The sequence below is a fragment of the Cryptomeria japonica genome, chromosome 10, assembly GCF_030272615.1.
Source record: "Cryptomeria japonica chromosome 10, Sugi_1.0, whole genome shotgun sequence".
NCBI lineage: Eukaryota > Viridiplantae > Streptophyta > Pinopsida > Cupressales > Cupressaceae > Cryptomeria > Cryptomeria japonica.
Genome location: NC_081414.1, coordinates 205,898,825 through 205,925,665, shown reverse-complemented (window position 1 = coordinate 205,925,665; position 26,841 = coordinate 205,898,825). Strand labels below are relative to the sequence as shown.

The window sequence follows — 26,841 nt, the reverse complement described above, 5'->3', positions numbered from 1 at the left end:
CAAGTTAGAGTAAAGAAGAGTGAACGTGATCAAGGAATGGAGATAGTTTCAGAAGAGCTAAGCAAAGTTAAAAACTTGATCACTTTGAGATGATGCAATTTGGGAATTCGCCCCATCTTCATCCCATTGAGCAATTGGATAATATTGAGTATCAAGAGATATTGCTCAACTACATTCTTTGTGATAATCTACAAGGCAGGCTAAGGTGGCATCTTATTCATCACCAACCAATCAGGTTACTTCAACATTAGAGAGTCTGAGTTCAATGTACCTGATTCATCTCATGGTGGAGCAAGTGACACATGGCACTTCATCACATATTATTCTATGTCCCTAACCTCAATTTCTATTGGTTAGAATTCAAAGAAGGAAGTGTCAAATGGAGTTTGTTGTAACAAACCCTAATTAGGGTTTGATTGTCAAATCTTGGTTGTTGATTTGAGAATAAATCTAAGCCTTTGAATTGTAAAGAGAGCTCTATATAAAGCTCAATCTTCTCATTGTAAAGGTTAATAGTTAATAGTTGCTAATCAATAGTTAGTAGTTAAGAGTAGAGTAGGAGGAGGAAACTTGAAACTGTTGTCAAGTTATGTTGAAATCAATTCAATATTTTCATTGAAGTTATGGTCGTTGTATGTGTTGTATTTCTACATTTTGCATGGTTCCTCGTTAATTCTCAAAATTAGATAAAGTTCATTGATTATGATGGAGAAGCGTGATGATATTTGATGAATCCTTCGGTTCATACCATTTACACCTTGTTGATTGCAAGTTGGAGTGCATGGTTAGCCTAAACCTAATTATTATTGTGGCTAAGTTCAATTGTGAATACTTCATTTGGAATGCGCCAGCATTGGGTATTTGAATGGATTGTTTACAATATGAAGATCTTTCACTACCTTAGGAGATCTCACTCTTTCTATGGCATTGTGAGCTATCTATGGTTAAGTAGAAAGTAGTTTCATGAAGGATTTGTCTATCAAAGCATCATTCATTATTGTCATTGTCCTTAGGAATTAGGAGTTAGCATAGTTTCTCTAAAAAATTTCCCCTTTTGTCCTTTTTTATTTGAGTTTGAATTAGTTTAGGAAAAGAAGCATCACATGACTGATATATCGGATGTTCATGTTCCAGTTGTAGTTCATCAACATAAGTCCCCTTGGATTACCAACAATCACATCTATACATTGAGTTTATCCACATATAAAGTCAAGATTTGACTATAGGAACCTTGGAGTCAACTTGTTTGATCACAAAGGTTAGCATTTGGGGAGATTTTGTTCAAGAGAGGATAGAATACTTAGTATTTTATTTTGTGTTGCATGGTGTGATTAAAAAAACATCAACAGGCACCTTGTAAAAAAATTTGGCAAAAAAACTCCACAAATGAGAATGGATTTGTTGATTTAAAACTTTAATATCATGTTGGAGTTATGAAAAAATTCACAAGTGCGACAATCTAATCAATAAGACTTAAATCCTTTAACAAAAGAGATGTAAATGAAAAAATTGTTGTATTGCCAAAAAACCATGAATACAACATTAATTACAATACAATAATATAGCTATAAAAGTAAGGAAAAAACCCTAAAGCTATCTAAGATCATAATAAATGTCTTAATCCTATGATACGAGACAAAAAAACTAAATGACTCGAGTAAACTCAGGTATATAAGTGTGAATTGCACCTAATATGCTCAAACTACTTAGGTAATCTATCATGTTCAGTCCAATACTAGGATGCAAACACTTTAAATCCTTTTTAAGATTCTTTTGAGTTGCTGCATAATCACTCTATCTTCGGAAATACTCTATTTCTCAAGCAAGAAAATGCTACAGAATTGAGGGAGGCTCAAGAACATTGCATTGAATTGAAGAATCAACTGATCACTTCAAGAAGAATACATTAAGATTCAATCAAGTCATTTATTACTTTGAATGTTCAACCATTTCAGCAATTTCCACCTTCCTCAAGTAAATAAATATTCTTTCATCAATTATATTAGTGATAGTTTTCACCTACCCACTCATTAAACAAGACAAGGAGTAGAAACGTCATCTTGAACACACACATATTGCTTGTTCCATGCAACAAGTAAACAAGAAGAAGAAAGCTGTCTTGAGATGCACACATTCACACATATATGGATAGCTTCAATTAAAAATCAAGAATTTTCAAGTGATCTTGAATGTTTTTAACACGAATCCAAGGGATCTATAATGGGATATACCCAATATGAACCTAACAAGGTGAGAAATACTTTTCATAATTGTTGCCATATTTATTCACACCTTTTAATGCAACACAAAATTGAATAAATATGTTGTAGAATTTCTCTTTGAATTAAATGGAGAAGCTCCCAGTAAAATAAAAACTAACCTAAAGCTAAACAATGTAAGTGCAATCCACAATTTTAAAAATGATCTTTGGGGTGGTTCACGTTTATGCTAAATAAAATGTAAATGCATATCTTTTTGTTTTCGCCTAAGGTAAAAGACTAAGATGCTCTTTCAACATTAAGCAAAGGATATGCTTTTTGACTTAACACAAGTTCTATGACTACGTTTATGTCATCTAATTAAAGCCACATACTAAGTAGGATAAGTATACATGGAGTTAAATAGGCTTACAAAAAAGTAAAAACACAAATGTTATGATTAAATTAAATACAGGGCCCATTACAAAGCCATAAGTTACACTCAACGCTCATAAAAAGATATCACAATAAACATTTACAAGAAAGGTAGGTGTAATAAATGGCTTTGTAATGGGTCCTGTATTTAATTTAATCATAACGTTTGTGTTTTTTGTAAGCCTATTTAACTCCATGTATACTTATCCTACTTAGTATGTGGCTTTAATTAGATGACCTACCTACAAGACAAATATTGTGAATTCACTTAAACAATTTAACCCTCAATGCTCATAAAAAGATATCTCAATAAACATTTACAAGAAAGGTAGGTGTAATAAATGGCATTGAGTAAATAACAAATTCTGGGACACAAGAACACTAAATACTCAATGAATAACAACTCCAAAAATATGCATGCATAAGAATTACCATTCATCAAATTAGGTGTGAAAAAAGGCAATTATTTATATTGTTTTGCAAACCTATTGAATGAAAATAAATAAAAAGTCAATTGCTACTTCTACTCCAAGAATAATTGATTGCATGAAATGCAATTTTTATTAAAGACACGATATTTCCACAATCCATGACATAAATTGTAAAGCTTTCAATACAATATCCAAATGTAAGAATTACCATTCATCAAACAAAGTGCAAAAAGGCACTTATTTATACTATTTTACAAATCTATTGCATGAAAATAAATAAAAAGTCAATTGCTACTTCTACTCTAAGAATGATTGATAGCATGAAATGCAATTTTTATTAAGACGTGATATTTCCATGGTCCATGACATAAATTGTAAAGCTTCCAATACTAATTCATATAGCTTTTTTGCATTAAAGCCCATAAAATGCTACTACAACAAGATTTACAATTTATGCTATTTTTAGTACAAAATTATATCCTCTAATGCTAAAACTAAAACAATGCAACCTCTAATTAAGTTGCAAATTGAATTTATTACAAACTATGACTGAATGCTCACATCTCTCACATGAAAAGAGATCTAAAATGAATGATTTAAAAATATTTAACTCCAAACTATAAATTGTGAACACTAAAAAAAGTGGAAGGCTAAAGCTAGCATAGGCTCCTCGGCTAAAAATAGAAACAATTAAAATAGCATGGCTCTAAATAGATCTATCTAAAAATACTATAGCAAATCCCAAAATATACTCTTTCTTCTAAAAAAGGTGATGGCTAAAATAGAATGAGTTAAAAAATAGAGTTTTGGGTAAGCAACTTTGGTTGAATTTGAAATTGAAAAAGATTTTCTCTATTTTAATAATGGCAGATCCTCTAAGATTCTAAATTTTTGACAATTCACCAATCTTGGTAACTTGAATCTAAAAACACTCCTCTATTATCCTATCCACCAAAACTTAGCTCAAATATTGATACACTCTAAATACTTTTTTCAGCTTCAATAATCTACTCTATCTTGCTCTTATTTATAGCTGATTGAATTTTTGTTTTTTTTCATGAAAATTTTTCTTTGCATAAATAGTTCTATTTTTGAAAAGGTATATTTTTCTAAAGAGGTGCTCCTTTGAAATGGTTAAGTAGCCACAAATAAAAACATTCAACACGATTAGCCACCTTCATACTCACACATGCCTCTAAACCAGTGTTCCACGAGGATGCGCCCCCCCCTTTTTGACTGCGTCTTAGAGATGGGGACGCGACGTCCCCCGCCGCCAGAAATGGGGAGACGTCTGGGCGTCTCCCCGTCCTTCGAGAGACGTGCAGACGTCTCTCGAGGGATGGGGAGACGCCCAGACGTCTCCCGTCGCCCCCACGTATATGCAATGTATAATATTAAATTTTAAAAAAAATTAAAAAATTGACTTTTTGGGGGGTTAAGGGGTAACCCTAATTGGACATGGGCCAATAGAAAAATAACACCCGACACCTTTATAAAATAATGAAAGTATTTTTGGCCTCGCGCAAGGGGCGTTGCCTCCAAACCCCCGTTGAAAAATATAGGGGGAAACCGCAGCGATGGAAGTAGGGAAAATTTAACCTCCGAGTCTGATTAGGCTCCATATAACAACATAATTAGCATTGAAGAAATCTTGGTATTTAGATTTAGTAATTCAAATTTCCTATAGTTTCATTTGAAATGTAATTCTTATACTATTATACTGTCATACATCTTTTCAAAACTAGTTTTTCAAGTACTCTATGTATATGTATAGCTATATCAGCACCACCCCCCCTGTCGTCCCCCCACCGTCCCCAAACTTAGGCCCTTGGTCCCCCCGTCCCGGAAACCCGTCCCCCCGTCCCCAACACCGGTGGAACACTACTCTAAACTCATATGCACACCATTCTTCACATGTTAGCAAACTCCTCCTTTACATGTGTGTGCCACTATCCAAGCACACACCTATACAAAGGCTTTGAAATTTCTTTTCTTTTTTAAATAATTTATATTGGCATGGACCTATACACCAACTCAAGCATAAATATTCTCTCCCGGATCCATTGCACCTCTGTGTATGCCTTGCGATTGTTTAATACGCCTTCAAACTGGTTTATACAAATCTCTTCCTTTGCTTGGATGTGTCATTCATCTCATGTATGTGCTTTACCATTGTTAATATTAAAAAGAAAATGGATTCTCTTATGAGGTGCATGCCACTATCTAGGCACATGTTAATACAAAAGCTTTTAAATTATTCAAAACTTGACTTCTTTATAGCAACATACACTTCTCCTTCATGCATTTAAAAATGATACTAATATGAAACTTGAAGCCTTATCCCTCACAATTGCAAGAAAATTTTGCTTGAAGATCTATTTGTATAAGCACATTTTAGAACTCTTAGTGTACCTCTAATCATCTAAAATTTGTCTTTGTCTAGTCATTCATGAGTCTCTTAGTAGAAAGGCCTATACAGTAGAGGCAGTTTTAATAAGAAAACAAAATCTTTTTTGAGGAACAAACCACTATCCAAGCACACACCAATACAACAGACTTTTAAGTTTTTCAAAACTTTTGATTTCTTTACAGAAGTGCACACTTCCCTGTCTACACACATATACACTCTAATCTCTATGCCTCCTAGCTACCTTTTGACCTATTATTAGACGTGCACTTTCCCTAAAGTGCATGCCTACACATAGTCCAAAAAAAAAAAAAAAATTGTGTACATCTCTAAGGCATTATTGCTCAAGCATGTGTTGATAATCCTAGATGTGTTTGTTTGAGGCTCCTTTTCATTGAGATGCACCTAGTCTCTTAGGCGTGCTACAAACTTACAAAATATTTTTGTTTTCCAACAAAGGCTTGTGCAACACGTGCCTAATCCTTTAACTAATTTGAGAAAAAATATCTTTGTATTGGCATGTACCAGCCACCATGTGTGCACCCATACATTGACTTTTATTTTCAAATTTTTCACTCCACATGCTAGTACACATGCCTTGACTTGTATATGTTCCTAGCATTGAATAGGGTCTTCAATGAGGTACACATCAATGTCTAAGTGCATGGCTTTGTGCTAATTTTTTTCAAAAAAAAATCATAACTCTAGCTTTGATGCATGTCTTTGCTTGGCATATTTGGTATAAACTTCTTGAATGTTTTATTATCAAAATCCCTTCATTGTGGCACACTTGATAGGCACACATATCCATTACAACTTAGCCGACTTTTAGAGCTGAAATCCTCCTTTCTTCTTTCTAGGCTAATGTCTTCAAGGACCTCCTTCCATAATCCTACAAAATAGTCAAGAAAGGCAAAAAGGCAAGTAGAGAAAAGTGAAAACAAATTGCAAAGGACTTGATCATGACTTTGTTAGAACTCAACAAATTTCAATTTTAAAACTTGACAAAATATGAAAGTTTCGTATGAATACAACAATAATCATGCAATGAATGATGGTTTTTATTAGATAAGCGAGAAAACAAGGGTATCAACCCTTTACAAAAACAGCAATAAGGAAAAACAAGACAGACCCAACCTGACCAGAAAAAGTTGTCAAACAAACTAAACAAAAACAACTACAAACAGAGGATAAAGTTGGGACCCTACTTAGACAATATCAAACCTTGTTCTAAATTGGCCTCTCACCCTACACGCAAGCATGAGTTTTGGACAAAGATTTAAAAAGACCTTTCTTTCTCCTTATAACAATAGTCCAAGAGATATCATCCTCGAAGTCTTCAAAACACGGGGAAGCAAAGGGGAGGATTCCCTTCAAAGAGCCCATCATGTGCAATGGAGCAATAGAAGGAGGCAAAAGATGATCATCCACCACATGAGTAATTTAATCCAAAGCCAAAAGTAAAGCAAACAATGAGATCAAGGCAAGAGGCTCTCCAATAAAGTTTGAAGAAGCATAAGGATAAGGGCATGTCTAGGACTTGTCATCCTGGGGGGAGCCATCCATCACAAAATCAGAGGCATGGATAGTCAAGTGATCTTCATTACCATTCTTTTACCAAGTAGTTGTGCCCTTGAATCAAGAGCGAGGACAATCTGTAGTTAAGTGACCATTGAAAAAGCATTGTCTACATTTGAAGAGAAGACCCTCATAGTCAAGCAGTTGAGGCCAAAGCCTATCACCCACCATCAAAACCACAATCCCCATGAAGAGGCTTGGAGATATTTGTTGGAAATGTTGTCATTGATGTCAAAGGTATTGGAAGTTGTCATCAATGTTGAATGCGGGCAAGATTGTTGTCATTGATATCATAGCCAATATAGAAGGAAATCATGGTCCAATATTGTCATTATCAATGTCACAATGATCTAATATAGTCAAGTGTTTTGGGAGCAACGATCTTATCAGTAAAGACATACACAAGAAGAATAATAAGTTCACGCATTGACACAAGTGATGAAAAAGCTATGTAAACTATTAAGGAGTCAAAAGAGAGATCAATTTTAATGAAGATAAAGATAAGACTATGACAAGATTTAAGAAAGGTCAAGGCAACATTGCATTCTGTAGATGGATCTATTGCCATAGCAAAATTGATGCCAATCTCCTTACAGTGGTTTCAAGTGTCATGATAGATAAAGTAAAAGCTGGTCAGAAAAATGTTAAGCGAGAAGGCAGCAAGAAGTTCGACGATTTTATAAAGAGAAGTGCTCATAAAGATAATTAATATTATACATAATTTAAGTTGAGAATTATGCTTAAAAATCAAGAGATAAAAAGGAGTGATAAATACACATTTTGAAGGCGTCGATTAATAGAAGATATGAAGCCTTAATTACTTTCACAAGGAGAAGACAAAGTCACATAAGACAAAATAAGAGTAAGACAAAAAAAAGAAAGGGCAGCGATTAAGTTAATCAACATTAATATCAAAGGAGTTTGTAAAAGGCTGCGCTTGGTATAGACAAAAGAGAATTAAAAAAAAACAGAATAAGATAAAATTTAAAGGCATCCTTTAAGTTTGAAAATGCAGCAGCAGCAATTAATGATCTATAAAAGACAAATTTGTCTCGATCCAAAAGGCGCAAATGATGTGGTGGATGTGAAGTGGTATGTTAAGTGAAGGGTTGATGTTTAAGAATATTTAATATAATTATTGAAGATCACACAGCAAATACTGAGAGAGGGGGTGAATCAGTATTTGAACACTTCAATTAAATTCCATTCTTTAAAACAGAAAATTAGAAGAAAATAATGCATGAAGACAGAGACACCAAAATTTATCACGTGGAAAACCCTTTCGGGTTAAAGAAAAACCACGATTCAACTGAATCTTTCAAAAACTGAATGGGCACCAACCCAATTTACAAAAGGTGAGCACCAACTCACTGCAAAACAAACTTAACAGAGCACCTACTCTGATTACAGAGGCATCAACCTCTAACCAAAACCAGCTCATATAGAAGTTCAAAAATAAAGTAACAACTTCACTATGACATTTGATAAGAATGGCTTCTCATAACTTAACAACTCCTCCTGTGAACGGATTATGATTTTTAAAGATAACGATTAACCTCAGTAATTCCCAGCATCCATTTCACGTCCACAGTACACTGTCACAGCTCAATATCAATATATCAGTTTCCAAACCAACTTTCAAAACTGTATCAACTTCAACAAAGCGAACCATACCTTCTTAAAAATAAACTCAAATACCGCAATTTCCAGACCACCAACACTTTCAGAATATCGAACCCAGAAATAGTTTGTAACAGATGCGCAAAAAAGGGCCACATCTGAACAGATATGTCCACTTGTTTTAAGAATTCAATTCCATTATGTTGTAGATGGTTTAAATGTAGCTTAAACGCACAAATATAGGGGATGCAACATAAAAGCGACTCCTCATGTTTTCACACAAGCATCCAAAACAAAAACGTTACATAACGATTCCAGAATATAGGCGATTCCTTAGTTTTCAAAATATAGACGATTCCTCAATTGGATCGGACTTGGACAAAAAAAAAACTGCCCCACTCAAAAACATTGCAACCAATGCCAACCTGTCAATACTAGCTAAACGCAACGTATTTCTAGCATAATATCGTTACAACCAATACTCAATTTTTTGCGAATATTATTTACACCGCCCAGTCATCACTATTTTGAAACCATCAGACAAATCTAAAACCCGTCCAAAAGCATGGATAATATGCATTGAAAGCATTTAAATTAGAAAGCCGCCACAATTTAATAGAAGTTGCTCCATAAATAAAAACGATTCCTCCCTTTTTATTCCAGAAACATTTGCCATCACTAATTGAGAAAGCCTTTACTTTTATTACATAGAGAAAATCGAACCTCTTTGACTTATTCAAACAATGACATGGCATTTAGGCTGACTAAGCAGCTGACCGAAGTGACAAGTAAACACACACCTTGCTGAAGCTGACACACACATAGCTTAACCACACACACCGGCAGCTCAAGTAGTCAGGCACACAACTCAACCACATAGGCAAGCACCTCAAATAAGCAGGCAACCAGCTCAACCAAGCAGGCAGCCAGCTTAAGCACACAAGCAGGTAGCTGAAACAAGTAAGCAAACAGCTCAAATCACATCTGATGAATAATCAGCAGGTTAGCCATATTTCATTCCAATTCTCTTTCCAAAGACTTCACAAATTGCCTTTGACATCAATGACAAAATGACCAACAATTATAAAGGAAAATGAGATGCCTCCCTTGATAAGGAAGTCTCCCTTGGAAAAAGCCACCTCTATTCATAAAAAGGGGTGATAAGATACATAAGCAAGGAATGAAACACTATTTGAAAGATAGAAGTGCAAGCAATAGAATTTAGTATCATATAAAATAAATGGAAGTGATTAGTGCATAATGTGCAGCAAGGATTAAAGAAAAATATAGTGGCACTTGAGATAAGAAATTAGTTTAAAACTGAAGTTATGTCTTTTGGAAAGGAGTTCTCTATTGAAGAGACGTATCATTCCATTTGGTGATGAACATATAAATAAAAATAAAAAGCGTATGAGTTAAAGTGATAGTGGGAAATAAAGAAAATCAGTCTAGTATTCAAGCGGATCTACAGCAGTGAATATAAAGTGTAATTCGGCTTTATGTCTGGATATATGAAGAGAATGTTAATGCTATATGCTGCATAGCCTGAGAACAAACTTATAAAGGAAGTTAGAATAAAAATTAAGGCAGAAATTTATGTGAAGATATTGCATTATTTGTGATCAGATTTGAGAAGTGTTTTGAAGCAAATTTGTACAAGGGATTTAAGGCAGATTTGTGAAGAAAAGTACATACAGATTTAAATATGTTTACGTGTAAATTTAAAGGATAGATTCAGTGTGTGTTTGTGTGTGTGCGTATGTATGCAGATATAAAGAAGATATTTGCAGATTTTATAAGGAGAGTATGAGAAGTTGTATGGAAGATTTAAAATAAGTTTTATGATGAGATTGTGATCAGTTTTGTGGCAGATTTATGATCACCATTATAGCAGATTGGAGAAGAGAATTATAGCAGAATTTAGAGGACAAATTGAATGAGGGGTTGGTGCCTCTAGTAGCTTGGAGCCTACAAAGTTTGTAAAGAGTTTATATAAGCAATATTTTGCTGTGGTTTTCCCCTGTAAGGATTTCCATGTAAAACATGTGTTCTACTTGTGTTTTCATCTTATGTTGCTGTTATTATGCAATTGATATGTTTATGGTATTAAGTTTAAAAAGGTAAAGATATTGGTATACTAATAGAACATTTTTTTCTTCTTGGGTATATTATAGCAGTAATATGTATGTGTATATGTATATGTATATGGCAATTCCATATAAGGAGACTATAAGGAGACCTTTGCTCCTACAACAAAGATAAGCACCATCTAATTAGTCCTAGCCATGGCAGCTCCATTTGGTTGCACAATCCAACAAATGGGCATAAAGAGTGCCTTCCTTGATGGAGATTTGGAGGAAGAAGTGTGCATGTCTCAACCACAGGGTTTTCAGGTTGCAAGGAAGAAGGATCTTGTATGCAAACTAAAGAATTTTTAAATGACCTAAAGCAAGCATCCAAGGCATGGAACATCAAAATTGAAAGGTATTTAGCTGAACAAGGATCTTAATGGAGTCCTTCAAATCTAAATTTGAACATTAAAAGCATTAATAATCATCTATCATTCTGCAAGTCATTTATTTAGATGACATCATTATTGCAGGTAGTTTAGCAAACATAATAAAAAACACCAAATCAAATATGAGTACAACTTTTGACATGACTGATTGAGGCCTCTTACATTACTACCGTGGTGTAGAAGCTTGGTAAAGTGGCAACACTTATGTTTCACAATCCAAATATGCCAGTAGTTTGTTTGATGAATTCAACATGACAAATTGCAAAATCTCATCAACACCTATAGGGAAAGGGTTGAAAATTTCAACCAAAACAGACTCTTAAGACCATCAATGAGTCAGCTTACAAGCAACTAATAGGGAGCTAATCACTCAACCTAATTTGAGCTATGTAGCTTGGCAAACAAGTGGCAACACTTATGCTTCACAATCCAAATATGCCAGTAGTTTGTTTGATGAATTCAAAATGACAAATTGCAAAATCTCATCAACAACTATAGGGAAAGGATTGAAAATTTCAACCAAAACAGACTCTTAAGACCATCAATGAGTCAGCTTACAAGCAACTAATGGGAAGCTAACCACTCGACCTAATTTGAGCTATGTTGTGAGTTTCATTTCTAGATTCATGACAGCATCCAAAGTAGAACATTGGAATGCAATGAAGAGGGTGTTAAGATATATGAAAGGGACACTTGACTTTGGTATTCTGTATAACAAAAGCAAATTCCTAAGCTGGTTGAGTTTACAGGTTCCAATTGGCAACATCTGCAAAAAAAAAAAATCTATTTCTAATTATGTTTTCAGCCTTGGCACAAGTGCAGTTACATGGACTAGGAAGAAACAACAGGCAATAGCTCTATCCTCCACAGAACCAATGTATCAAGGAATAGTAAAAGTAGCATGTGAGGTAATATGGCTCAGAAGGATGGTTTCAAACATGAAGATGCCTCAAGCAGAGCTTTCACCCTTGTTCTGTGACAATCAAGGGGTCTTAAAACTAGCCAATAATCCAATCTTCCAATACCATACCAACCATGTGGTACTTCATTGTCATTTCATCCGACTACTTGTAGAAGATGGATTGGTTATGTTGCAGTGTTGTCCTTCCGAGGATCAAATTGTAGATATTCTTATCAAGTCTTTCAGTCTTGGCAAATTTGTTAAATTTTGGAAAGATTGACCATTTAACGGAGGCTATCAAAGTAATGTTTTTTATAATTATCAATTAGATTTTAAGTTTTAGGATATAGTTTAGGATTTTTCTTTTTTCTTTTTTCTTTTTTCTTTATTAGTTGCAAGTCTTATTCTTTTAGTTGTTACTCTTATCCTATTCGACTAAAGGGTTTGTAATCTTATTTTAGGAGACTTTTGTTCCTTTGTTTAATATCAAATATATTGGTGTAATCATTTTGTGTTCAATTTTCATAATAATATACACTGCATGAATCTCCCAAAGACATTAAGTTAAGTTTGATAACTTATAAAAAACATACCCATCGTGTATTCTCGTAGTTTATTTCCTTCAATGCTTTTCCAGAGAAAAATCCACGACCTAGCGGGCTGTAAGGAACTATCCCAATGCCAAGCTCCCTGAAAAAAGACATTAAAATTTGAAAAAGATATTCCATGATGAACTATTAGAGATTCAGTTTAGATGTAAAGACATCATCTTCATCAGAAAAAGCCACATAAATGTCAATTCAATCGTCCATTCCAAACATACAACCATTTTTCCATTGCAGAGATAATATAAATCAGATAAAACTTTACGAGTTGTAAGTACAAGAAATACATTTCTACTTTTTATATTAGATACTGATTGATTTACACACAATGAACAGGCTAAATTATTGATTTCTCACTGAGATTTTTCATGCAGAAAACCCCTATAATTTCAGAAGGAATCACAGTTTTTATTTACAAACACATGTTTTGAAAAGCATGCATATCCCTTGAAGTCAATAAAAAATTCTAGTTCTTTGAGGTAATTTGAATATAGCAAGTGTAATCAGGATATATATTCAGTTCATCACTCAAAATGACCAAACAAGGCAATTGAACCCAGTATTACACCTAACCACCAAGTGCAATAGTCATCATTTTGATTTACCATGAACCAACCAAGGAAGCAAATTCAGGAAGAACCAGAAAGGAACTTTCCATTTCTTTTAAGTTATGTAATTGTCTATAAACATCCCCATGTCTTCGTAATCTCCCTATGTAAAAAAATTCTAGCCATAGTTATGCCCATTGTGAAACTTATTTATGCAGTCAACTCTAAAAGGATACATTTGAGCTTAATCACAAATTGACAATTAGTGTAAATTAAATTGTAACCAGTTTATAAAATGGTAACAATGTCAAGCTTAGTAATAAATTTGACAATTTGTGTAAATAAAATGGTAACAACCTAATGCAAAAGTAACAACTTCAAGATTAGTAACAAAACTGACAATTGGTGTAAATTATCTAGTAAAACCCTAATGAAACATGTTGTATCGCTATGAAACTCTCGGTAATAAATCCTTTTTATTGCATGCTTTGTCGTGTTTGTCTGTCAAATTGTCCTGCATATGTATGCCAGTGTCCAATGTCATGATTTCAACCTGATCTATTGCTCGCCCCATTCTGAGATGGTTGTCATCCTTGAAATTGTTTTGTCTATTGGCCAAGTCACAATGTGTTGTCCTCATTTTTGGATTCTCAAAAATGTGACAACCCCTACAAATTTTTGCCTAAAAAAGTGTCATTTTTGTCTCCAAGGCACGTTTTACGAGGTACAAAACTCACATTTGATAGTGTCAAATCATTGGGGGGGTCTTTGCCATCATTGTCTAAGTTTTGGTGAGTTTTGGTCTTCCTTTTCCTAGCTTTCTGTGCAATTTCGGGTTTCAGAATAGTCACTACAAGTTGAAGATTTTACTCTATGGCACGTTTCCCGAGGCAAAATTTTGACTAATCCTTGGACTGGCTTAATCCTCATTCCATCCTTGAACTACGTTTCGAATTTCGTCGAATTCTGGGTTCGTTTGCTATGTCTTTCCTTCAATTTCGGGTTTTAAAATCCCGACTGCAGGTGGAGAATTTTCTTCAAACTGCAAGTTTTAATGATATTCATTGTTTTGGCTTTTGTAGGGGAATTTTTGGCTTATTACATGTGCACTTTTATTTAAAAGATGTTACTTGTAATTTGTTTTAAATTTCTCCTTTGTTGTTTTTATCATTTTTATTGTTTTTTGGTCTTTTTTAGTTAAAATAGGGAATTTTTGGCTAAATTACAAGTAAACTTGCAGTTTGGTCTAAAAACCCCTACTTTAATGGTTTTTGCATGTAAAAGGGATTTTAAACCCCTATTACATATGTGCAAGTTATTAAAACTTGTTGTAGGGATTTTATTTTCCCTTTACAAGTAATTAAAACTTGCACATCTCTCTCCAAAACCCGATTTTGCCTAGAAATGAAATAAAGTGACAATTTAAAACTTGCACTTTGGTCTAAAAAACCCCGATTTTGCTTATAAAGTGCATTTTTGACATTTTAAACTTGCTATTTGGTCAAAAAATCCCGATTTTGCCTAACATGTTGAAAAAGTGAAATTTTAAACTTGTTATATCCTCCAAAAAACCCGATTTTCATTGTTTCATGCATTTTAAACTTGTTATTGGTTCCAAAAAACCCGAATTGCAAGGAAAAACGTTTTTTTTTTTAGGATTTTAGGCAAATTTTTGTGGAGATTTTTTGGGAGATAGAAGGCGTTTTGGATTCCTCCCTATTTTTATGCATTTTCAAACACCTTTCACGCCACATGGAGGTTAAGATTGCTGGTTTTTAGCTTTATAACAGCAGCCACGTTTTTTTGCCATTTGGAATGCCACAAATCAGCAATGTTATGAATCGTTTTGGCTTGGCATGCTAAGGCGTTGAGGTTAGAAAGAGTCTTGACCATTTTCCATGCCATTTCTCATGCATTTGCTGCCATGTTTTTCAGTTTTGGGCATTTTTTCAAAAACGTGGCTAAGGTTTTGGAATGCAGTTAATTTCTTTTTAAGAGTTCTCCTTCCTTCTTTCAAAGATTGATCATCTTTTTGAAGAAGGCATTTTCAGTTTGGAGCAAGGTAAGATTTCTTTTCTTCTTGTTTCATTTTTCTTGTTTTCAAAATATGTTGGTTTTTCCCCAAAAATCAGATTTTGTGAGAGAGATTTTCCCCTTTGTAAAGCAATTTTAGAATTGCATTGTTCTTCCCTTATGGATAAAAGATTTAACCATCTTTTGTTGAAATTCCAAGTTGCAAAGATGAGAAATACCCATTCTTTCAAAATGGGGTTTTTAGAACCGGATTACATGTTGAAAGTTCTTCCCATTTTCTTGAAGATGATCTTCCCAAAATCTTTTCATATTCATTCCCATCATCCGTACATACCATTTCATCCACTCATTTCACACCTTCATTCATTTTCCCCATTTAAAAGTCTACCTGCGGTCAACCATCCAGAACCCGAAATTGGTCCAAAATGCACTCAAAAAACACTTGTAAATGAGTTTTAAAGGTCCAATTACAAATGCAAACTTGTAGTTACCCATTACACATATGAAGTTGCATGTTTGTTCCCCGCAATTGCAAGTTAATGCTCTTGTTTTCCCCACACATGTAATGCAACTTCCAAAACCCGAAATTCACTTATGAGCCCATTTTTGCATCAATTTCTCTCTTCCCTTGTCAATCCGGTTTGCACACAAGATCTACCAAATCAATGGATTAAGGCATGGGCCTTATTTTGCAAGAAGATTTCAAGAATGAAGGATGATACAAAGAAGAGATACAACAACAATTCATGGTTGAGAGCATAGAATGCTTTCAAGACAAAGATGGTCATGACATGAAAAGAGGAAGGCAGACCTTTCCCTCTTGAAAAGCTAGTACTACCCCAAGCAAGAAAATAAGGATGCAAGTTCTCGTTCCGGTACAAGATGTCTTTACCAATCCAGAATACTTCAAATTTTAGCATCTTGAAGCGACATGAAGATCATCACAGACAAAGGATGATGCAGTTAAAGTCGTGTCTTTAGACACATGGAATTTTGTTTTGACAAGTTACATGTAAAAGTATTTTTTGTAAAATGCAAGTTACACATTACTTGCACTTTTGTAATTACATGTAAGGCAACTACAAGTTGTGTTCCATTAGGACTGTAGTTGGAATAAGTCTTTGTTATTTATTGAAGTCTTAGTTAGTTATTGAATAAGTCTTGGTGGTTGAGAGAATCTCTCAAGTTAGTTAGGATCCTCCCACCTTTTTCTCATGGCTCCTCTTCTATAAATACTTGAGGGGTCTATTGTAATTTTTTATCTTTTGGAAAGCAAGCAAAAACTCTACGAAATTTACAACAAGAAATCTTTGAGCTTATGTATGTGAATTGAAGGTTTTGAAGAATAATAAAGAAGGATTACTCAAGTTTTGAGTCTTTGAGCTACATGTTTGAATTTGAATCTTTTTATTTCTTCTATGCAAAGTGTTTCTAAAGGAGCTTAGTCCAATCTGATTTGAAGTCTTTGAGCTGCAAGTAGAGAAGATTAATTAAAATAGGAAAATCTCTAGAAGGAGCAGCAAGTCTTTGAGCTTGCATTAGTTCTTGTCTTTGTGTTGAAAGAATAGATTATTCCAGTCTTTGAGTTGTTGTCTTTTATCCATTGTAAAATTTAGTATAGCAAAGGGTAGATAGGACTTCCAATAGTCAAATCTTTGAGCTTGATATTGTTGTCCCGTCCCGAAGGAAGTGACGGAAGTCTTTGCGCTTTTAGGAAACTTCATTTCCTTTCTCTCATTTCACTTGAAAGTGGTTACTGCTGTTCATATTCAATTGCTATCCTTTTCTGTGAAGAGAAAAGGATATTGTATTTTTTGAAAAAAGAAGAAAGATTGTTGTCCCATCCTATTTTATTTTCAAAGTTGTAGTTAGATAGGGGGAGCATTCCCTTAATTAGGAGAGTTTTTACTCGTGTGTTGTGGTTGAAACCACAATTTTGTATATTTCCCCAAGTGTACAAAATTTTCAACCAACACAATGAAAGGAAAGAATCAATGAAGGACAGTTTGGGAGAGGATCAGGTTACAGACAACATGAAAAAAAACTTGAAACACCTGCAAGCTGATAAGGAGTCTTTAGTGACATAGATGATCAAAAAGGGCACCAAGGTGTTTAATAAGTGATAAATATGCACTAAATGAATACCTGGTTGAGATTTGAGTAACAAAGAGGTTAGAAAAAGGCACTAAGGAATGACACAGAAGATGATGGAGCTAGATTGCGCCTAAACAGTTGTGAGAAATCTTTAGTGGTAAGGGTGACTTAAATCAGAACCTAGGTGGTAGTGAATGACACCACAGAGTAAATCAGGTACCCAGGCCTGTATTGAACAGTCTTTGAATGACACAAGTACCAGATATGTATCAAGTGACAAATGCGAGTGAAATAGGCACGAATGTCATTTAAGTGGCAGATATGAGTGTTCTGGTGTGTCTAGAAAGAAATGTCAGTTGTTTAAGTGACAGGTAAGGGCAAAGTTTTACATATTTAAAGTGGCAAATGTACCTATTTTCAGTTTTGTGCACCCACGAGAAGGGTTCATGACTTTTAGTGGCAACAAAGTTAAAGGAGTGCCTAACAGCTTTTCAAATGACCTTTGTGGCGTATATAGCAGAAAGAGGTGGTGTCAAACTTATAGGTTAAGTGTCAAAGTAGAATGCCAAGCACAACTAAAAGGTGGTGTAGTCTTCTAAGTGGCAGATGAATCACAGAAAGGCAACTGGATGTCCTTAGTGTCATGAGTGATAAGAAAAAGCCTTTTAGAGGATAAGAGAGAGTTAACTAGCAACAAGTACTAAAAACGCTTAAGAACAAGTAGATCATATGTTCATTCACTTGTCAAGTGTACATACTCTGAAATGGTAATTGGATGCTTAATTAATGAAATGAAGGTTACATATAAAGACAATTACATTCGATGTCTCTAAACGAAACAATCGATAGAAATAGAAACCATCTAATATATCAAAACATTACTAAATGACCATTAAAAAACCAAATATTACTTTAATACCCTCCCTTAATGGTCATCCTATCAACTACACCAAGTTGCCCCCTAAATTTTACAAACTTGTCCAAGCTCAAAGACTTGGTGAGGATGTCTACAGTCTGATCCCTAGTTGGAACATAATAATGATCCATCTTCTACAAGCTGTCAAATGAAATGATAGTGAAGCTCAACATGTTTGGTGTGCTCATGGAAGATTGGATTCTTGGCAAGTTTCAGCACCCTTTGATTGTCACAGTACAAGGATGAAGAACCTGCTTGAGAAGTTTAGATGTCTAAAAGCATCCTTCAAAGCCAAACTACCTCGCATGTTGTTGATATTCAACTTCAATCAAGGAAAGAGCTACCGTTTGCTGCTACTTACTGGTCCATGTGACTGCACCCGTGCCCAGACTAAAGACATACCCAGAAGTAGACTTCTTGCCATCAACAGAACCTGCCCAATCTAAGTCTGTAAAACCAATCAACTAAGGATCTTCGCCTCTGTTGTTCAGAATGCCAGAGTCGGGTGTACCCTTCACATATCTCAGTACACACTTTGTTGCAACCCAATGTTATGCCTTAGGGGCTATCATGAAGCGAGATATGTAGCTCACAACATAATTAAGATCAAGTCTAGTGGCTATTAGGTAGATGAGACTGCCAACTAGTTGCCTAAATGCTAATTCATTCACCACAAGTGAATTTGATTTGGCTAATAGTTTCAGCCCTTCCTCCATAGGTGTAGATGAAGGTTTGCAATCATCCATCTTGAACTTATCCAGCAAAATCCCGACATACTTTGAATGAGAGATAAAGATGTTGCCACTAGTCTGCCAAACCTCTACACCAGGACAATAATGTATAAGTCCCAAATCTGTCATATCAAAAGACTGGAACAAATTATGTTTGATCTACTCAATCAAATGTGTCGCACTACCAGTAATGATCAAGTCATCGACATAGATGACAAGAACAATGATCTCACTACCAGTATTCTTGACATACAAGTTGGGATCCGAAGGACTCCTCTTAAAGCCTTGTCCATCCAAATATTGATCAATTTTTATGTACCATGCCTGAGGAGCATGTTTGAGGCCATAGAGTGCTTTCACCAGTCTACATACCTAATGTTCTTTCCCAACAAACTTGAAACCCTAAGGCTGCATCACATAGACTTCTTCCTCCAATTCTCCATTCAAGAAGGCACTCTTGACATCCATTTGATGGACTTTCCAACCAAACTGTGTTGCAATGGCCAGAACTAATTGAATGGGGCTCATCTTTGTTGTAGGAGAAAATGTCTCCTCATAGTCAAAGCCTTCTATCTGCGAGAAGCCCTAAGCCACCAATCGAACTTTGTACTTATCAAGAGTCCCATTAGCGTTGTACTTCACTTTGTATAACCATTTGCAGCCAATGGGTTTCTTCTGGGGTGGAAAATCTGTCAGAACCCAAGTGTTGTTCTTCCAAAGACTATGATACTTAGCTTCCATAGCCTTTTCCCATTCAAGTATTCCTTTGACTTTGGAATATGTTTGAGGGTCATAAATACTCTGAAGATTTGCCATGAGAGCAAAACTTATTGTGTTCTTTTTGCTCTTGCCTCTAGAAGATCTCCCCTCAACAAATTCATCATTACGAATAGCACCAATGATCTTTTCCCACCATTTAGGTCAACAAGGAGAAGCACCTGTACCTAACGCCGAAGGATCAAGACAAGTAGAAGTGTCTAGAAAAAACTCATCAAAATGTTGATCCAAATTTTCTTGATGAAAATCTGGTGGAACAAGATCCTGCCTAAGAGATTCAATATCCTCTGGTTCAGAGTCATCAAAATCCCTCCCTTTAGGTGGAACTAAGGGAAGTCGAACACCCAAATCCTTAGCCTTCAAAGGCTGATCTTCAAGACTTAAAACAAGAAAAGTGGACAAAAAAGGCCCTCCTTCATCAAACACGACATCTCAATTGAATATGAGACGATCAATGTCTACATCAATCAACCGATAAACCTTATGGTTGTCACTATAACCCATGAACATCAATTTCTAGCTCTTAGAATCCACTTTTGATCTCTTTGCATCTAGAATCCAAACATAAGCAATAGAGCCAAAAACTTTCAAGTGGCTGATTTTGGGCTTCCTCTCAAACCAATCTTCCTCTGGGGTCATCTTCTTAACGACTTGTGTGGAAGACCAGTTTAGAAGCTACACTGCAATGTAGAATGCTTCAGCACAAAATTTCTTAGGAGCATGTCTATGCTCCAACATAGAATGGTCCATGTCGGTGATTGTGCGGTTCCTCTGCTCAACAACATAGTTCTGCTAAGGGGTGTAGAGTGTGGTAAGTGATGCTTAATGCCATGGTGTGCACAAAAGTTGGAGAAAAGAGTAGAACAAAATTCCCCCCATTATCTGACCTAAGAATTTTGATGGGACACCCAGACTCAATTTCAACTAAGGCATTAAACTTCTGAAATTCAGGGAACACATCTGACTTGTTTTTAAGAAAAACACCAACATTTTTCTATTGAGTCGTCGACAAATAACAAAAAATACCTGGTGCCAATGACTAATGCAGAGTTCATCAGTCCACAGACATCTACATGGACTAGTTGCAGGACCTAAGAAGCTCTCCAAGCGACGCCATCTAAGAAAGGAGTCGATGTTGCTTACCGATCTGGCAAGCTCCACAAACACCATGATTCTATGACTGAATCTCGGGTAGCCCAACAACCAAACCCTCATGAGCCAACTGAGAGAGATAGTGAACATTCAGGTGCCCATATCTTTAATGCCAAAGTGTCCTGATGGATGAACTCTCTGCTGCCATAGCATGCCCTTGAGAATCACAAGTGTCAACAAGCCTGCAAAGACCATGATCCTCGAGGCCAACACCCATTATAGTTCAAGTCTCTTTGTCAACAATGTTGCACTTGTGTGCACTGAAGATGACATACAGCTTCGAAGAATGGTGCATAATTTGACTGGCAAAGAAAAGGTTTAGTTCCATTCCTGGAACATAGTATTCATTGAGAAATATCAAATTTCTCCCTTCAGATGTAATCTGAACGTTGCCCTTGCTGACAAAAGTATACTCCCTCCAGAATGGCGCATAATTTGACTAGCAAAGAAAAGTTTTAGTTCCATTCCTGGAACATAGTATACATTGAGAAATATCAAATTTCTCCCTCCAGATGTAATCTGAACATTGCCCTTGTTGACCAGTTCCGTCGATGACTTCGTGTTGAAGTTTTTAGCCATTGATGTCAAAGTTCTTTTTGCAATTTAACTGAGCTGCTTGATCAGTTTTTATGCCACCTCAGCTTCTCTTGCCACATAAGTTTAGTATGTGGGACTCGTCTTTTTGATGAGTTGACTTCAAATTTGATTTAGATAGCGTATGCTCTATTCTCTTTTGGTGACTCAACAAAGTCTTATAAAAAAAATTCTGGTCAAAGAATTTTTTTCAAGAATCGGCGATATATTTTTTCTATCAAGTTCGTGGCAATTACTTCTGCAAGGGTCATGCTTTCTAAAATTAATATTACCATTCGCTATTGTGTGTTGAGTGCATTTCTAAAAAAAACGGAAATTTCTGGAAGTATCTTTCATTCATTTCATGAAAAAAAGGGAGTGGAGCTATTATTTCAGAGTCGTGTTTTTCTAGATAAGCCATTTGTGTTAGTTTTTTTTGGCCAAGTTCAACATATAAGGTAACGCAAGCAAAGCAAGTGGATAAATTATGTTGCCAGTTGTTGTGACAGGAGAATTAATTTGGGCGGGAGTGCATTAAAAAATTTAAAGCTAGGTATCGTATTTTTTCAAAAAAAAAATTCTATGATTTCCTTCAATACAATTGTGGGAGATAAGTGTTGTTCAACGTCTTTTTTTATGTTGAGGAGAGTATTTTTGGTAGAAAGTGGAAAAGATATGAAATTGGAATACTGGTTGTGTCGTCCGTTTCAAATATCAACTTCTGTCTTTGGTTGAAATTATTATTAATTTGTGCTAGCAGTGTGTGGTTATCTTTTTCTTTCAAAAACAAGGGAGCCGAATTTCTAACGCAGATGATAATGATGCATGCGATTTGGAGTAAATTCTGAAGGTGTTGGTTTTTTTTAAAAAAACTTTTTGGAGGTGGTCGACTAGGGGTGTAAACGTGATTGATTGAGGATGTTGTCGTGTTTGTTTGGAGGTGTTTTTGGCCTTTCATTTTGAAGTCTTTTAAAGATTCAACGATAAAAATATAGCAATCTGTTCTTGAGAAAGTGCAGATTTTTATCAAAGACTATGATTTTGTTGAAGCATGTGTATGAAGATTAAACTGTGTATTGCTGCAAAGTCATCAATTGGACTCTTACAGTTGGATGAGATAACTATATGAAAAAGGGGAGTCTGATCTTGAACTATATAATCCTCATTTACTGAAAGCAGTGTTCTATGTTTTCTAAGTGTTGTTTGGTTGAGTTGGTGCTCATAGCCTTGAATTGAGTGTGCTCTTTGTGAAAGTTGGGTTGGTGCCCACTATGAGTTGGTGCTCACTTTATGTATCCTTGAGTTGGTACTCTTTTAATAGAAGTTTCAGTTGAACCGTGGTTATTTTACCCAAAAGGGATTTCCACATGATATATCTTTGTGTCTTTGTGTTCAAGTTTTGTTTCTCTACTTTGAGCTTTAAATTTTTAATAATATGCTCAAATATTGATTCATCCCCCCACCTCTCAGTATTTGTTGTTTGATTCTCACTTTGCCTCCTCCAAAGATCACAGAATCTCTGAATGGCGTGTATTTTGTGAACGAGTCCCATCGATGAGTGAAATGTCTAGAAGCTCCAGAATTGATGTACTAGGCAGATGATTTAACATGGACAGCTAGTCTTATGGCCATAAAAGAATAAAAGGTAGACTCCCTTTGTTCAGTATTGTCTGCAACATGGACTTTCTGCTAAGACCCTCCCTACTTTGATTGCTCAAATGCCAATCATTTCTTGCAATCTTTCTTCATATGACCACACTTGTGACAATAATTGCACTAAATATTCTTCTTGGGATTCTCTTGAGGTTTGTCTTATCCTTTCTAGTGGAAAGGCTTGCCTTTGTCTGAGGCTTTGGCAGTGAATGCCTATTCAGTGGAGGATGTGCTAGTGTTGCTACCAAATTGTTGTTTCCACCGATCCTGCTATAGAAGCTTGTTGTAGAGATCAAGAAACTTTAGATCAACACTAGTGGAAGTGATATTGAACATCTCGATGAAATGCTCGTAGGACTGAGGCAAGCTCTTTAACGTAAACACCACCACGTCTTCTTCCTCCATTTTGCGACCAATAGCTTCCAACTAGTCATGGATATCCTTGATCTTCGTAAGTTGCTCCTACAGAAATATCTTATCATCCATTATCATAGAAAACAACATGTTCTTTAAAAGAACGCTCGGCTTCTATCTATGGTTTCATGGAGATCTTTCAAACAAGTCCAAATCTCTATAGTTGTCTTGCCAAATGACACTTGAGGCAGCTGATCATTAGTGACCGATAATTTGATGAGCATCACTGCTTCCCGGTTACGCTCGTCGAACTTGTCCTGGTCTTTTCCCACCGCTTAAGGATGAGCGATATTACCCAAAACAATCTGGTCAAGGCACCGATACTCAAATATTGTAAGCATGTGTTGTTTCCACATCTTGTAATTAACACTGTTGAACTTTTGACTACTTTTCAAAATTATGTTAGTCAAAGACGCCATCACAATCACCAAGGTCAAAACTGGTCAACCTTGCGTAGGCACAAAAAACAAGGCAGAAGCTTTTGATTTAAAATCAGGTCAAAGAAACAACCAACACAAATCCGAAAGCATTGAATGAATGAGCAAAAATTGTCAAAAAAATTGGCACGAAACCTGAGGCACAAATTCCAATGCATAGATCCTAAGATGAGAATTTCGAAAACCTCAATTTTTATACCAAAAAATTAGTCAAAAAATAAAACCCTAATTAGCAATAGAAAAAATATTGTTGCAGAACCCTAGGGCACAGGAAACCCTAATCACAAGTCTACGAAAATATTCATGATGCAGCTGCACTATGCTCCAAAACAAAAACCCTAGCCACAAAAATCCGCTAAACCCAAACTCGTCATGTGCTTAAAAATGTAGAAAACTGTCACAAAAAAAAGGAAAACAAAAGCACATTGCAAAAAAACACAAGTGAAAACCCAGAATTTTCCTAGAAAAACCATGCAAAAGACCTCCACAGATGAAGCACACCCGCGTGCGTGGAACACATGGTGTCATTGCAGAAAAACGGACCGAAATCGCGTAGAAAAAATAACTTTTTTTCTTCTTCGCGTGTCAAAAACACTAGCCCATGATTTGCAGAAAAAACAAACAAGCACGAACAGAAAACGGTCATGAATGGTAGATCCGACACGAAAATGAGCCATGTAAAACACAGGCAACACCTTCTAACACATGAAAAGAACCGCACGATCTTCACACAACCCACAAATTTCTGCGATTTTTAAAATACGAACTCATGCTCAGACATGAACAAGACCGTCACAAAATACCAAAAAGAGCTTCTATTTTTATCACTAAAAATTTCTTCTGAACAGTTTTAGAATTTGTGACATTTTGTTTTTTTTTAAATTGCAAAAAAATGAAATCCTACTCTGATACCATGAAATGGTAATTTGATGCTTAATTAATGAAACAAAGGTTACATTATGTAACTTACATATAAAGACAATTACATTTGATGTTTCGAAACAAAACAATCAATAGAAATAGAAACTATCTAATATATCAAAATGTTCCTAAATGACCATTAAATAACTAAATATTACTTTAATATACTCCACATATTTAAATAATAGCCAAAGCAACATGAATTTATCCAATGGGGTTCAGTGTCGCATAACTATGGAATTATGATAATCAATGAAAATACAGTATATTGAAATCATTAAAATAACATCTATAGTTCTATCACAGAAAGCATAATGTGTATCTTATGTATACAATATGTAATGAAATACATCAAGTTTCCCCACAAAGAACTCGGCACACTAGCATACATACATCTTAATGCAAACAAAAACCCCACACTCAAAATTTAGAGGAATGTCATTTCTAAATATGAAAGTAGTTTAAACATAGTGTATAATGCATAATATACATCTCATAAGTCAAGCATGCCACTCCATTCACACGCAACAATCACAACAAAGCCTATGAAAGAAAACAATGAAACTCAAATACCAATAAACACCCCACACAACATGCACAAAAATGACCTATGCATCCCGTGATACATAGCTAAAATACAATTCCAACCACAAACCTCCCAAGGCAAACAAACATGGGGCATTATAGTGCTGTTCAAAATTATTGCTTCAAAGAAAATGGCATATTCGAATCCTACTCTCACAAATATGTTCACATAGGCTGAAAACAAAAACTTTTCCTGGAAGTGATTTTTACTGCCTTTTATAGCTTCTCCTTTGAACACTACTAGTAATAGTATGCTATGTCTTTTTAAGTTAGATGTCACTTTTCTTTCGAATGGTAACATCTTTGTTAGATTATATCTTAAAAAATATGCCCATCATTTCTTTATAGTGTCTCTTTAATGAGAGGAGGAAAAAGAATTCATGGAATAGCTGTTAATGTTGCTTGGCGGCATGTACTTCTTGTTAACTCTTCTTTATTCATTTTTCTTATTCATCCCAAAGAAATTTCTTATGGCACATAGCTGGTTGGTTATTGACCAAGCAATAACACTCATGCACATATTGGCTGGTTGGATTTACCACCAATAAGTCAAGTTATTGGAATTTGACAGTATTAATGTTTTCCGAATTACAACTCTCAATGATGCGACTGTCAAGATTCTTTTTGAAAGCCCTGGTCTCTTGCTTACAATTCAAGTGCTGATTGTGTGTTTATGCCGAAATATAATGAATATAGTCTGTTAAAAATATATTTATCATCAAATCTCAGGTATTGTCTTCCTCTCAGAAATTATCTATGAAGAAATTGGAATCTGAAATGGACATTCAAAACGCTTCCACTTTTAGAAACTCCTGAAAATGGAAGAATTTGTGTAAATGCATAAAAACACTCATATGTAACTCCATGAATTGGAAACGATGATCAGGCAAGTCCTTCATTTTTTATTTTATAAAATAAATCAAGCAAACCAAAGGAAACATAGTCTAATTTGAATTGGAGGAGAGATACATGTTGAGAGCCTTTTAAGAATAAAGACCTGCATGTTGGAATTATTTCATTTTCAATATCCCGAGACCATAAAGACCACTCATATTGTACTGCAGTGATAGGATGTACAGCATAAGCTCTCTTTAGAGTATCCACGCTTGCCTCACAAAGTCCAATGTGCTTAATTTTTCCTTCCTCCACAAGCTTCTTCATTTCCCCTACCTATATATGTTATCACAAATTAACAAATGATTAGGTAATAAAAAGCAACTATACTGTTCATATGCAAAAGATATAATTCTATAAAAATAGGCACTACATATGCACTGAATAGAAGATTTCCAAATGTCTGTAATTATGCTTTA

At 35.2% G+C, this 26,841-nt stretch overlaps 1 protein-coding gene across 1 annotated transcript in view; it reads right to left on the bottom strand.

Annotated features, from left to right (window-relative positions):
* The window catches only part of LOC131031464 (probable aldo-keto reductase 1), a 114,047-nt gene that overhangs the window by 11,497 nt on the left and 75,709 nt on the right, over window positions 1-26,841 (bottom strand). Inside the window, exons 4-5 of the mRNA XM_057962583.2 lie at window positions 26,526-26,698; window positions 12,682-12,778 (exon numbers count right to left, since the gene is read on the bottom strand). Of these exons, the coding sequence (XP_057818566.1) occupies window positions 12,682-12,778; window positions 26,526-26,698 (270 nt within the window). The remainder of the gene's footprint in view (window positions 1-12,681; window positions 12,779-26,525; window positions 26,699-26,841) is intronic.